This window comes from Sminthopsis crassicaudata, chromosome 2 (assembly GCF_048593235.1).
Source record: "Sminthopsis crassicaudata isolate SCR6 chromosome 2, ASM4859323v1, whole genome shotgun sequence".
Lineage (NCBI taxonomy): Eukaryota > Metazoa > Chordata > Mammalia > Dasyuromorphia > Dasyuridae > Sminthopsis > Sminthopsis crassicaudata.
The window spans coordinates 372,280,231-372,294,552 of NC_133618.1; the positions used below are offsets into that span (position 1 = coordinate 372,280,231).

A 14,322-nucleotide genomic window follows, 5' to 3' on the forward strand; every position below is an offset into this window, starting at 1 on the left:
TACCTTTAAAACTTTTAAAATTAGTCTAGATTAGCCAAAATACTTTGTTTAGTTCTTAAGTGTTTTAGGAATCCAGAGAGTAGAGATCTCTCATTATGGACTGAAATAGCAAATGAAGGCTTCATTAAGGAGGGGACAGAATGTTTCCTCCTCTTAATTCCCACTGCTACTCTAATGCAGATCTTCATAATCTTTCATCTAGGACTTTTTTTGAAGCTATTTTTTAAAAGCTATCTACAGGGAAGGCAGACATGTATAGATAACTAACTGACCTAATGACATCATTACCTCCTTTTTAATTGTTAAACTTTAAAATCATTTAAAATTATTTTTCATTCCCCCCCACTTTATTTAAGCATATAAACTGAAAACAATGTTCTACCTGAACTTTTTGCGTTGTGGAAATGTAGATTCCCTCTCTATTTTATTAAACAATGGCCCTCTGCAGTCTGCCAAGAAGGTTAGTTTTTGTTTTTTTTTTAATTAATCTATCCACAAATTGAAATTTTTACATCATTTTACTACAATTCTGGGATACTTGAAGAAATGTTTCAGGATACAATTTTAAAATAATGTGAGAAATAACTTCATGTTGAATCAAATATTTTTTTTTGTTTAAATATATTTTCATATTTGTTATGTTGTACAAGAAAAATCAGACCAAAAAGGAAAAAAAAAAAACCCGAGAAAGAAAAAACAAACTAAAAAAGGTGAAAATATGCTTTGATTCACATTCAATCAATAGCTTTTCTCTCTAGATATGGATGTATTTTCCATCCTGAGTCTATTGGAATTGTCTTGAATCGCCACATTGTTGAGAAGAGTCAAATCTATTACAGTTGATTATCACATAATCTTGTTATATAATTATATATCCATTCACCAAGGCCCTGATTCAAGCATATATCAGCATTTTCTCCTGCTATTCTTGCCCCTCCTTTTTTGCTTGTGAGCAAACAATGGCCAGCAATGATACTTGGCCCACACAACTCCCCTAAGTCCCTTAAGGAACATCTCAACCTGGTCCATCTGGCTTCCCGTGGCATCTTGGTTCTTCTTTTAATTGGCCATAAGGATAGGGGTTCTTTCAAGCTAAACTTTGAAAGAGGTGATTAGTAGAATGTCCCAAGATCCGATCTATGATTGGCCCTGGGCTATTTAAAACTTTGGTCGATTATTTGCATATATTTGCATAATTTACAAACTATTTGCATAAAGGTATAAGTGGCATGCTAATGTAGTTTGCAGGTAATGCAAAGTTAATAAGCATTGCTAACATTTTGGCTGACAGGAGCAGCATCCAAAGGGGTCTTGCTAGTCTAGAACATCAATAGAAATCCTAATTACATGAAGTCTAGTTTTTGCGTTAAAAAAAGAAATAGCTTAATTTGTTCAGAGTAAATAATAGGATTAAAAATTGAAAAGTCATGGAAGGGTTTACAAGAGGTTACTATTAAGTATGAACTATTAGTCAATTTTTTCCCCTTCATTCTCTTTACTCTGATATTACTTCTAAACTAACTTTCCTTTATTCGTTTAGAACAAAGCTGTTAATCTTGACAATTACTTTAAAAATTTTTATAAAATTTATTCCTTATTTTTCCTTAGAACAAATGCTATAGAATGATACCTCAAAATTTACTAAGATGTTTCACAAAGGGATGAGTTCCTGGAATTACTCCAGTCTCAGAAGTTCTCTCTTACATCTTAAAATGATTAATTTCCAAAAAATCCTTCATTATTAACCTTCAAGCCTCCAGACTCAGGTAATAATTTTTTTTTAGAAGCTCTATAAACTTTGATTATCTGACTTTATTTATGTAATTCCAATGTGGCTAATGTTGAATCAATTTAAATAAAAGGTGTTTTACACGTTTTTCTCATAATCTAATCTCCCCCAGAAAAACTAAACTGGAAGTTGGTCATGCTTACTGGAAAACCGCTTCAAGTATAAAAGTTCATTAATCTTTCCCAGTGTATTAAATTCTCTGACTACAGCCTTTAGGTTTTTTTTTTTGGGGGGGTGCACCTTAAATTTTTTAAGGTAATAATCTAGCTCACAGACAAACATGTCACAGAGATTTTACATTTTACAATGACACAAACAAAAACTTTTGTTTATAGCTCCAAACAGAAGGCTAAATCACAACAAAATATACAAATCTAATTTTGTTTGATTGACTCTGGCACACAGAAGTGAAAAATTCAGAAAAAGCCAGAGGCATGCACAGCAACCAGAGGTGTGCAAGAAAAAAACAAAAACAAAAACAAAAAAAACAACAAAAAACTAAAACTAGAGGCACATAGCAATAAAATTTATACAGAAAAAAACTAAGATGTGCATAAGATATCCTTATCAGAACTGAGTCAGAAGAGGGGTTCTGGAGTTTTCTTCATAAAGAGAGATGAGCTCACTCAAGGGGTAAGCGTGGGATTGGAGGTAGAAAAGTGTAGAAGACTCATCATACAAGGGGTGGGTTTGGACTCGGAGAAATATCTGGTGGCACCTATTCTATTCCCACGTGACCCAATTCTGTCCAGTCCCATTTCTGATACCAATTAATGTCAACTGGTCCAGAACCAACCTCTAACCTGGGAATTGTTGGAGCCAAACAGAGCAAGCCAGAATCAGGCGTCTCAGGAATCAAGTGGCAATTAAGTAATTTCAGGGTTAGTGGAAGCACCCCCTACTTATCCCCTGAGAAGGAGGGCTTAACATGCTGGGGCAAATCCCAAGTGAACTGGACCACAACACAATCCGTCTTAGATCTTGAGGAGAAGTTCTTATGGTTGCTCAGACAATGCAGTCATTCTGGGTCCTATGGGAAGAGTCTACAAGTTGAGAAACAGAGTTAGCATGGCAGGAATAGGAGTGCAGTACCTAGTTCTGTTCACATGGCAATAGTAAGAAAGGGATTGAGCTTCTCAAGAGATGTGATGGATGGCTTTCAGGTTCCTGAGAAATAGAAGGAGCTCCAACAAATCTAAATAGTTACTGAATAATATGAAAATCACAAATCTCTCAATTAACACTTGGTGCTGGGGGGTGTGTGTGTGTGAAATCATCCAGAACACAAAGGATTGTTGTTTATGTCAAGTTTAGGGCACAGTCTGCTTGCTGATCCTTAGCTCTGGAAAACAGTATCTCCAAATATCTTGACAAGCTAGGACCATCAGTGACTACTTTTTGGGTCTAGTCCAGCTCCAAATTGACTTATTTGGACAAGTCACTTAATTTCCATTAGCCTCAGTTTCCTCATTTGTAAAAGAGAGAATTTTTAAAAAGTAATTTAATTTTTTTTAATTCTAAACTTAATACCAACAAATTTCAACTTGTCCATGTACAAATGTAACAGGGAATGGTCTATGAGGAAATCCTGGAAGGAACTTTATTTGGTGAAAGTAATTGATGACATTCCTTCTATCCAATTCCAACATTCTCTCTGGCCGACCCTTAATGTCTGGGATACTCTCCTTCTTCCACACAAACTACTGACCTGTCAGTTCTAAATAAAATCCTATCTTTTACAGGAAGCCTTTTAATTCCAATAAACCCCTCTTAATTCTAATCTTTCATTTCCCCCCCACCCACCCACCCATTTATCCTATGCATTGCTTGCTTTGTATTTATTTGTTTGCATATTATCTCTCCCATAAGGTTGTAAGTTCTTTGAGGGCAGATACTTTTTCCTTTTTTTTTTTTTTGGTATTCCCCAGGGTTTAACACAGCTGGCACAATACTTAATAAATGTGTATTCATTCATTGATTAATTAAACAGAGGAATTTGGTTCTATTCTTCAGAGCACTTATAACCTAACTACATCGTGAAGAAATGTCTTATAATTGGTGACTGAAATGGTACTAGATTCTTGCAAAAGGCCGAAGCAAGCTCTCCAGATAGTTTCATTAGGATGAAGACCATGAATTGTGGTGGGTTGAACAGCCAAATCAATGGGTTTGGACCTCAGACTTTCTCACTAGTCTTCAAGAAGCTATAAACATATGGTGCTCCTGATTTCTGTACCTGATGTGCCTCTTCTTTCATATTCTTAGATTAAGCAATATTAAAAAACAAAATAAAAGAGATTAATCTGCAAACTTTTAATAGTTTGTAGGACCATCAGGGACCCAGGAGTTGGAGTCCATACTAAAGTTTGCTTGCAGCTAAGCACGTCATTTTCCCAATAATTCATTTTTTTGCCAATATAATGGGTGTGAGGTAGAATTCATTATTCATAACCAATATAGATGTCACCTCCTTTATAACAACTTTCTTGATCTTCAATTAACAATGTTACTTCTTACTTGACGTATTTAGCAAGATCTTCTTGACCCAGTCAAGCAACAAAGGAGCTTATCTAGTATCTATGGGTTTGGCAAGACAAATGCTTTGTAGCAATTGCTTTAAGTTTGAACTCATTCTCCCCCGAGATCAAGGAGGATGATAGGAAGTAGCATGCCTCCCCCCCTTTTTTTTGGGGGCAGAAGATATAAATTATATAGGCACAATACCAATTGTAACTAGAGATATAGGGAAGAGCATATTAAATGGAGACTCAAGCTGATAGTGTTAGAAGATACCTTACAGATCCTCAACAGTTGTTTCTAAGGACTTAGAGGGGAAGATAGAGCCAACCCCTTTCTATAGACCTGTTTGTTCAGTATAAGGAGGAGTTGGGACAAGAACCCCCAGAGACTATATACAAAGAACAGAAAAAGAAGCTTATATGTGAAACTGCCTGTCTTCTTAAAAAGCGTATTGAACATATTAGTTTCAAAATTATCCTGCTTTTTTCCTTGTTGTATTTAGTGCTTTAAAAATGTTTCAGGGACCTTTTTTTCCCCTTTATTCTTTTTCCTATTCCTTTAATTAGCTTCCTTGAAAGTAATATCATTGGGCCAGAGTAAGTGCTGTTTAATGACTTTTTAGAATAGTTCCAAATTTATTTCTGTAATGGCTGGACCAATTCATAGCTCTGCCAATAGTGTACTTGTCCTCCCAGAGTTTTTCCAATAATTCTTATTTTTGTCAGCCCATCCTTCCAGATATGTCTCAATAGTACCTCCTCTTTGAGACCCTGCTTGATCTCAGAGTTGACAATGTTCTTTTCTGCTCCTAATCTCACTTAACATTTTGTTTGTATATCTTTTCAGTACTTGGCATGTTTAATTTTGTAGTATATTTATTTGCAAATGCTATTTTCTTTCCACAAAGTTATGAGTTCCACAAGGGTAGGAATCTCATCTTATTCATCTTTTTATAAAAAAAATCTTCTGTTGCACCTAATATAACATGCTGTAAATGATAAACACTTAATAAATATTATGTGAATTAAATAGTGGGGCTTAAAATTGTATAGGTATGCAAAGTCAAATAGTAGAAATTTAAGACAGATTTAGACTATAGCATAAATAATGATTTTTTGAAAAATTTTGAGCAACAAACCAATGACAAAACTGATGTTTTAAGAAAATTGGAAAATGTAATATAATTTGGAGGGATAAGAAACTAGAGGAAAGGAATTCAGTTAAGGGAGTTTTAAAAATCAAATTATGAGATAATGAGGCTTTTAATTAGGGGGGTGGCAACAGCTATGGACAAGAAAGATTGGGTGTAAGAGACATTTTTTGGGACAGAACCAATAGTATTTGAGATGAAGGATAGAGAAGCAGTAGATGTTGGTTTTAAAGTTGGCATGATGTTACTATAAAAGAAATAGGAAAATTAGAAAGGGAAATTCTTTCAAAGGATAATTATTTTCCTTAGAGCTATTTTGAGGCTGAATAAGTTGAGTGAGGGCATGCACCAAGCCTCTTTATTTTTGTATCCACTTCCTGATGTAGAAGACCTATGGTATCCGTCTTAATAGATTGATGGTTGTTGAAGTGCTCTTATTTTTACATCGTTTGAAATTCCTGAAGGGGTTATCTGTATTTAAAAGGACAGCTCCATGATAGTCATAAAAGTGACTCTGGATCATCATCCTTCATGCATCCCGCCTCCCCCCCTTATCAATAATTTCAGAATGAAACTTTACCCAGGCCTGTTTATACAAGTAAATATTCCGGACCATTATGTTTCTGCGCATGTGTCCTGCCTTCTTTGCTCCACAAGAACTTCATTTTATTCTTTCCTGAATTTAAATATCTAAGAATATATTATATGTACATTATATGTCAATAAATAATCAAATGAATTATTTGACTTAGAAGACCTTAGAAGACTGGTGCCCCTTCACCTATTATCTGTACGATTTTGTTTGTCTGTGGGCTTCAGTTTCCTCCTCTTGAGCTCATTTTCTTAAGGGCCAACCGACAAGACAACAATGATTGGCTGGCTGACCTGGCTAATTACAATTATGAGAAATGCACTGGAGCTGTGATCAATTACTAAAAGCTATTCCAACAGCAACAGTAACATCTGCAAGAGTTCCTAATTACGAAGGCCTACAGAGTGGAGCGGAAAGCGACTTTTTTCCGATTCAGGGAACCTAGAAACCCAGGAACGCCTTGGGGAAACAGGTGCTTAGCAACGGAGAAGACGAAGAGCAGAGGGTCTGTAGAGCGGTAGCGGTTGCGCCGAGAGAGTGCTGAAGCTAGGTGGGGCCATAATGAGGTCAGGCATAGACCGCTGGGAGGTGGGAAACTGCGAGGAAAAAGGGCTCGCGGGAGCGCAAAGCTCATGTGCGCCTGCGCAGCTGCCCTCCCTCCCTCTCGCCGGTCTATGGGAGCTTGGGACCTTAGTGGTTGCCAGGGTGACAGCAATACAACATGGCGGCCGGACCTAGAGGCTCGCTACCGAGGGGGCTTTAGCCGAGGGTCCGCGTCTGGGGACTCTGCCTCAGGGGACTCGGGGAGTGGAGAAGTCATCCTTCCCTCCCCTTTCCCCCTTCTCTTTCTCCGCCTCCGCCTCATATCGGCGAGTGGTCTCTAAACCACCTCAGCCCTACCCAACCCAGCCCAGCCCGGCCTGGGCCTGCCCGGACCGGCCGGAGCTGAGGATGAAGAGTGAGTGAATTTAGCCTGACGGGCAGAGGGCTGGCAGGGCCCGAGAAGGGGGAAGCCTGGGCGGAAGTGGGGGGCGGCAGGAGACCGGGCTGTAAGGAGTCCCGTCTCCACCCTTCCTAGAGTCTGAACTGAAAGGGGAGACCGGGTGCGGGGGGAGGTGCCAGGCTAAAAGGGGAGCTTGAAGCAGGTGCGGAGGAAGAAGGTCGCCTTAATGTTACGTTCTGTTTAGTTTAACCTTTATGAAGTCCATGAAATTTAGAGTTTGAAGGGACTCCCGAGAGCACTCGTTCGACCCCTTCGTTTTTCTTATCTTGTGATCGTAGAATTACAGATTGGGAAACTGAGGCTGGAAAATGACACATCCTAGGATTCCTATTACAGTAAATAAGAGCAGAACCGTGATTCTGACCCCAGTTTCCTGCCTCAGGGAGCAGCTCTGTTTTCCACAACTCCACATATTTATTAAGGCCTACTATTTGTTGGTTACTGTGCTTGGTGCTGGAGGCAAATAGATAATGAAATCCGACAGAGCTGCTGCTCCCTTGGAATTGTCAATCTAGTATTTCTGGTTAAAAAACGATCCTTTAAAGCGAATCTTATCATAAAACAGTTTGGCCTTTTTTTTTTTTTCCTTTTTTTTTTTTCCCTTTTGTGGTGGTGGAATAGGCAAGATTCGGTTATGCTTGGGGGGGCTTAAGGGCTGTTTGGATTGGAGCTTCTATTTTTATCAAGTTGGAAAAGCTAGGGATGGTATTTGTTTTTGTTTTCTTTTATAAGATAACAGGTTTTTAGAGCTGGAAAATAATTTATAAATCATCTCTTCACTAGAGCACAAATTTTCATTTCTTCCCACTATGATCCCCAACCCTCCCTTTTGCTGTTCATGAGAGCAATCTTTTATTTGAAATAAATTATTTCTGTGAGCTCTGAAAGAGCACTAGACCAACTTACACATTTTATGGAGGAAGAAACAGAACTGTAATTTTGAAATTTTGTTTTGATACAAATTTATACACAATACACAATATTCTTAGAATATTCTTAGAACAGAAACATTTATTAAAATTAAATCTGTTGTTGAATTTAATAATGTGAATAATTTACTCCTGTTTTTTCAGAATCCAAACAATCCAGAAAATTTAACTAAATAGAATTATTTTCCGTAGTACTTAATAAACATAATTGCTGTTGACCTTGTCACACTGGAAAGATCCTGAAGGTATACCTTTTGTCGAGTCAAAATATCTTTGAGAATTTGTCATGGTATATGATGTAACCTGAGTATTAAAATGTCAGACAATTCTATTCTTCAGTCAAGGGGATTGTAATTTTTGCCTTTGTTGTATATCATTTACAGCTTTTTCCTTTAATAGAATGAGGCACTTTAGAGATTATTACAATTTGTGGATACAAAGTATTAGAACTCCTTCTGTTAAAATAGTATTGCAATATTAAGCCTAATAATAATACCAATAATAATACTTGGGTGTTTATATAATACTTTGCCATTTTCAAATTACTTTGCATATATTAAAAGTTATGGCACAGGTAGCATAATAATTAACCTGGTGCTTTAAGATTATAAAGTCCTTTATGTATGTTAGCAGTTTTAGAACAACTTTGTGAGATAGGCACTATTTTCCCGATTTTATAGATGAGGAAACTGACTCACATAATTTTAGAATTATGAGAGTATTACAGACACATAATTTTAGAGTTGGAAAGGATCTCACAAATATATATGACATAATTTCTTTGAAGGTAGATGACACATCTCTTTTATATCTTATTCCCATCTACACCTATAAGGAGTTCCTCCTATATATAACAAAAGGGATATGTTCCTCCAGCTTCTGCTTCAAGTGAAGGTGAAGTGGTATAATATTAAGAGAATACCAAGTTATTTTGTAGACCAATAATGGTTAAATTTGACATGAAATAATCATTTATCACAGGACAAAAATTTCCCATTTATTATGTGAAATGACTTGGCCTAGCCAAATATGACTATAACAAGGCAGAATCATAGATGATTAAGCAATAATTTTTTTGCATTGAGGGGATTTTAAAGTCTCTGGGGAGAAAAGTAGCAAAGGCAGGTTCTGCCTAAGGGGAGGAAGCAAGGAGGAGTTAGGGAGGAAATAGGGAGAGGTGGGGGAGGAATCTAGAAAGAGCCAAGTGGCATGAAGAAGGTCTCAGAGTTTAACCTGATTCTTTAACAATAGAGACTAGATGGTTAGGATTAGAGTTACTGACCTTGGAGACCAGATAAACTGATTAGAATCCCTACTCACATCAAAGGTGTACTTACTAATTCTCAAGGAAGCTCGTTCCACTTTTTCCACTTTTTGACAATTGCAAGCATCAAACATCAAGCCTGAATTTGCTTCTTTGTGACTTCTATCTATTATTCTTAATTCTGCCTTTTTTGGGACCAGATAGGATATGTCTAATCTTTCTTAATTATGTTAGCTCTTAAAATACTTGAAAACAGTTATCTTGTGTTTGAGTCCCTTTTTCTTCAGGCTATATATCTTGTTCAACCAGTGCTTTCCTATCATAAAAAAAAAAAACAATCTATGGCAAAAATTTAAAGTCCTTCCCCATCCAGGTAGCCCTCCTTTAGATCCTCTCTAGCATATCAAGATATTTTAAAAATTATTGTGTTCCAAATTGATCACAATACTGCAGATAAGGTTAGACGAAGGCAGAGTATAGAGGGTCAGTAACCTTATTCCTGGAAGTTAATATTGAGGAACAGGACTTCTAAGGATGAGGGTGTAGTGATTTTGAGTCAAAGATAGGAAGCCATATTGAAAGCAAAGAAAATGTATTAGCATGCTAAGGAAGTCTAATCCCACGGAATAGCAGCTTCAGCTTCCTAGAGTATAGATTTAATTTTTTATAAATTAAAAAAAAAAACAACCTTTTGTTATATTTTGAGTTCCATGTTATTTGCTTCCCTCCCCAACTCTGAAGTAGAAAGGGCTATTTGATACAAATATATATGACATAATTTCTTTGAAGGTAGATGACACATCTTCTTTTATAAGTTCTTTCTTTTTTTTTTTAATTTTTATTTTATTTTATAATTATAACATTTTTTTGACAGTACATATGCATGGGTAACTTTTTACAACATTATCCCTTGCACTTACTTCTATTCAGATTTTTTCCCTTCCTCCCCCAACCCCTCCCCCAGATGGCAAGCAGTCTTATTTATATATGTTAAATATATTACAGTATATTCTAGATACAATATATGTGTGTAGAACCGAATTTTTTGTTGCACAGGAAGAATTGGATTCAGAAGGTAAAAATAACAGTTTACGTTCATTTCCCAGTGTTCCTTTTCTGGATGTCGCTGGTTCTGTCCATCATTAAACAATTGGAATTGGATTAGCTCTTCTCTATGTAGAAGAAATCCACTTCCATCAGCATACATCCTCATACAGTATCTTTGTTGAAGTGTATAATGATCTTCTGGTTCTGCTCGTTTCACTCAGCATCAGTTGATGTAAGTCTCTCTAAGCCTCTCTGTATTTCTCCTGTTGGTCATTTCTTATAGAACAATAATATTCCATAACATTCATATACCATAGTTTACCCAACCATTCTCCAATTGATGGACATCCATTCATCTTCCAGCTTCTAGCCACTATGAAAAGGGCTGCCACAAACATTTTGGCACATACAGGTCCCTTTCCCTTCTTTAGTAGTTCCTTGGGGTATAAGCCCAGTAGTAGTATGGCTGGGTCAAAGGGTATGCACATTTTGATAACTTTTTGGGCATAATTCCAGATTGCTCTCCAGAATGGTTGGATTCTTTCACAACTCCACCAACAATGCATCAGTGTCCCAGTTTTCCCACAGCCCCTCCAACATTCATCGTTATTTGTTCCTGTCATCTTAGCCAATCTGACAGCTGTGTAATGATACCTCAGAGTTGTCTTAATTTGCATTTCTCTGATCAATAGTGATTTGGAACACTCTTTCATATGAGTGGAAATAGTTTTAATTTCATCATCTGAAAATTGTCTGTTCATATCCTTTGACCATTTATCAATTGGAGAATGTTATAAGTTCTTTCTATATTTGACCGTTCATATAACTCAAAACAGCTTAATCATTCACATTTCATTTTTAAACAGTATTGCTGTTTAAAACATTCTCTTGGTTTTGCTCATTTCTCTCTTCATGATTTCCAGTATTTTAATGTTCTCTTAAAATCAACCTGTTCCTCATTTCATACAGCATGTTGATATTCTATCACAATTATTTGTCATAGCTTATTCAGCCATGCCCTAATTGATGGACATCCCCTTACTTTCTAGTTCTTTGCCACCACAAATAGAGCTGCTATATTTTAGAACATAGAGATTCTTTTTGCTTTTCCCTGATGACCTTGGAAAATAGACCAATAGTGGTATTGCTAGGTCAAAGGATATACACATTTTTATGACTCATTGGGCATAATTTCAGATTACTGTTCAAAATGGATGAATTGGTTCACAATTCTAACAATAGTGTATAAATGTACCAATTTTTCCACCATCCCCTTCAACACTTGTCATTTTCCCTGTCTGTCATTTTAGCTAATCTGAAAGGTGTGAGATGGTATGTAAAAAGTTGTTTTAATTTGCATTTCAGTAATGATCGAGAACATTTTTTCATATGACTACAAGTAACTAATTTCTTTTTGTCCAAAAGCTCTGTTCATATACTTAACCATTTTTAATGAGAGTATGACTCATTCTTATAAATTTGACAAAATTCTCTATATAATTGAGGTATGAGACCTTATCTGAGAAATTAGCTATACAATTTCTCCCCAGTTTTCTCTTTTCCTTCTAATCTTGCCTGTATTTGTTTTATTTGTATTAAACTTTTTTTAATTTAATGTAATCAAAATTATTCATTTGAGAATTGGAAAATGAGTAGATGCCCGTTGGTTGGGGAATGCCTGAACAAGTTGTGTGCTATATGAAGATAATGAAATATTATTGTTCTATAAAAAATGATGAACAAGCTAATTCTAGAAAGGCCTGGAAAGATTTATACAAACTGATGCTAAGTGAAACAAGCAGACCCAGGAATACATTGTACACAATAACAGCAAGAATGTGCAGGGATCAACAATGAAAGACTGGGTTCTTCACAGTGGTTCAGTGATCCAAAGCAATTCCAATAGACTTTGGACAAAAAATGCCATCTGCATCCAGAAAAAGAGTTGAGATAGAATGTAAATCAACACATGCTATGTTCGCTTCTTTTTTCTGAGGTTTTTTTTCTTTTTCTATCTCCCATGTTTTTTTCCCTTTTACTCTGATTTTTCTCTATCAACATGATTCACAAAGCAATATGTATTAAAAATAAATTAATTTACTGGAGAACAGAAAGAAATTATTCATTTGAAATCTCAATGTTCTTCAAGTCTTGTTTATAAATTCTTCTGTTCATAAACTTGATAGGTAATATATTCTATATTTTTCCAATTTACTTAGGATATCTACTTTTATGCCTAGCTTATGTCTCTACTTTGATCTCATGTTGATAAAGTGCTAAGATTTAGTTTACACTTAGTTTCTGCCAGATTGTTTCCAGTTTTCCCAATAATTTTTTACCAAACAGTAAATTACTGTAAAGATTTAAGCCTCAGGGATAAGAATTCACTTATTTGTACCTCTTTTTCCATTTGTCAATTCTGCTTTTCAAGACATTCTTTCTTTATTGGACTTTTTTGGCCTCTTGCCATTTGGCCTATTCTTTAAAAGCTTTTTTTTTTTTTTTTTTTAGGGTTTTGTTTTGTTTTGTGCTCTTTTTAACCAAACTTTTGACTTTTTTTCCATGAATTTTTTGTATTACTCTCATTTCTCTTCCCAATTTTCCCTCTACTCCTCTTATTCTACTTTTACTCTCTACTTTCAAACTCTTCTATAGCCTAGAGCCATTGTATTTTTCTTTGAAGCTTTGAATGTAGTTGCACTGACTTTGTAGTCTTCAGAGTTTGTGTTTTGATTGCTAATCATAATATTGCAGTAACTTTCTGTCATCAGTATCTTTTTCTGTTGCTTGCTCGGTTTCCAAAATCAATTTCTTTTATTTTTTTATTGCTACAGTGAGCCTCTGCCTCTGGAGTAGAGGGATCACTGTCCCAAACTAAAGGTTTCTTGTGCAACTGTTTTCAGAGGTAATTTTGGGTATCTTTAGGTTTTCTGTTCTTCTAAGGTGGTATGATCTACGAAAAAGCGTAATTCTCCTGTATTATGCTCTGGTCTGTGAATGACCACTGATAGTCTTTTCTACCCTGAAACTGTGACCAGGTTTCCCACTCCTCTGTAACCATAATTTTTTTTTTTTTTGCTAGTGTTCCTCCTTGTTTTAAGACTGAGATCCAAGATTGGGACCCAGATTCAAATATGAGCAGTGCAACAGAGGCCTGCCCATGGTGCAGCAAAGGGAGTCCTATAATCTTCTTCTGACCAGTTGTTTGACTTCTTACCATCTATAGACTGATAATTCAGGAAATAGTCAATGCTGGCATTGATTCAGTTTTCCCTAAAGACTGCTCCTTTTTTGCTGAGACTCGGTCTGCATTAAATTGTGCTCCATTCTCACCCTGGTGCAAGTTACCTTTCCTGCCTACTTTTGAAGTTGTCTTGAGCTGGAAAACTGTTTAACTCTGTCCTTTTGTGGGCTTTACTGCTTTAGAATTTTGAGGCATCATTTTAAAATATTTGTAGGGGTGTAGGGAAAAGTTCAGGAACAAGTCCCTACTATTTCTCTGCCATTTTGGCTACACCTCCAATTTCTTTGATACTCTTGATCTTTTGTTTTTCCAAATGAATTTTTATTATTTTATGATTATTATAAATTTTATTTTTTTTGTAATTTAATTGGAATGTTACTGAATAATTAGATTAACTTAAGTACAATTGTCATTTTTATTACATTGGCTTGACCTGTCCATGAACAATTAATACTTCTCCTATTATTTAAATCTGACTTTATTTGTATAAAAAGTTTTATGTGCCTGTATTCTGTGTTTGTTTTGACAGATATTCTGCTAGGTATTTTATATGTGTATTATTTATGGTTATTTTAGTATTTTTTTCTGATCTTTTGTTTTTTAGTAATATGTTCCCCAATTGCATGTCTAGACAATTTTTAGCCTTCATTTTTACAAGATTTTTGAGTTCCAAGTTTTTCTTCTTCTTTTCTATCCCTTTTCTCTTCCTAAAATGGTAGGCAATTTGATATATGTAAAAACAAATGTCCATATTAGTCATAGTTGTAAAAGAGGAAGTAGATCA

At 35.7% G+C, this 14,322-nt stretch overlaps 1 protein-coding gene across 10 annotated transcripts in view; it reads left to right on the forward strand.

Annotated features, from left to right (window-relative positions):
• The first annotated feature begins 1,032 nt into the window (after positions 1-1,032).
• MOK (MOK protein kinase) overlaps positions 1,033-14,322 on the forward strand; it is a 73,488-nt gene continuing 60,198 nt past the window's right edge. For 2 of the 10 annotated variants that reach the window (XR_012486599.1, XM_074291226.1), the window contains exon 1: positions 6,695-7,009. Coding sequence is in view for 6 of the 10 variants with exons in the window: in XM_074291226.1 (XP_074147327.1) it covers positions 7,003-7,009 (7 nt within the window). In the remaining 4 variants the exon portion in view is untranslated. Of the gene's footprint in view, positions 1,109-1,608; positions 1,767-6,692; positions 7,010-14,322 lie in introns of those variants that run through there. The other 8 variants (XM_074291225.1, XM_074291229.1, XM_074291224.1 and 5 more) reach the window with 7 other exon arrangements.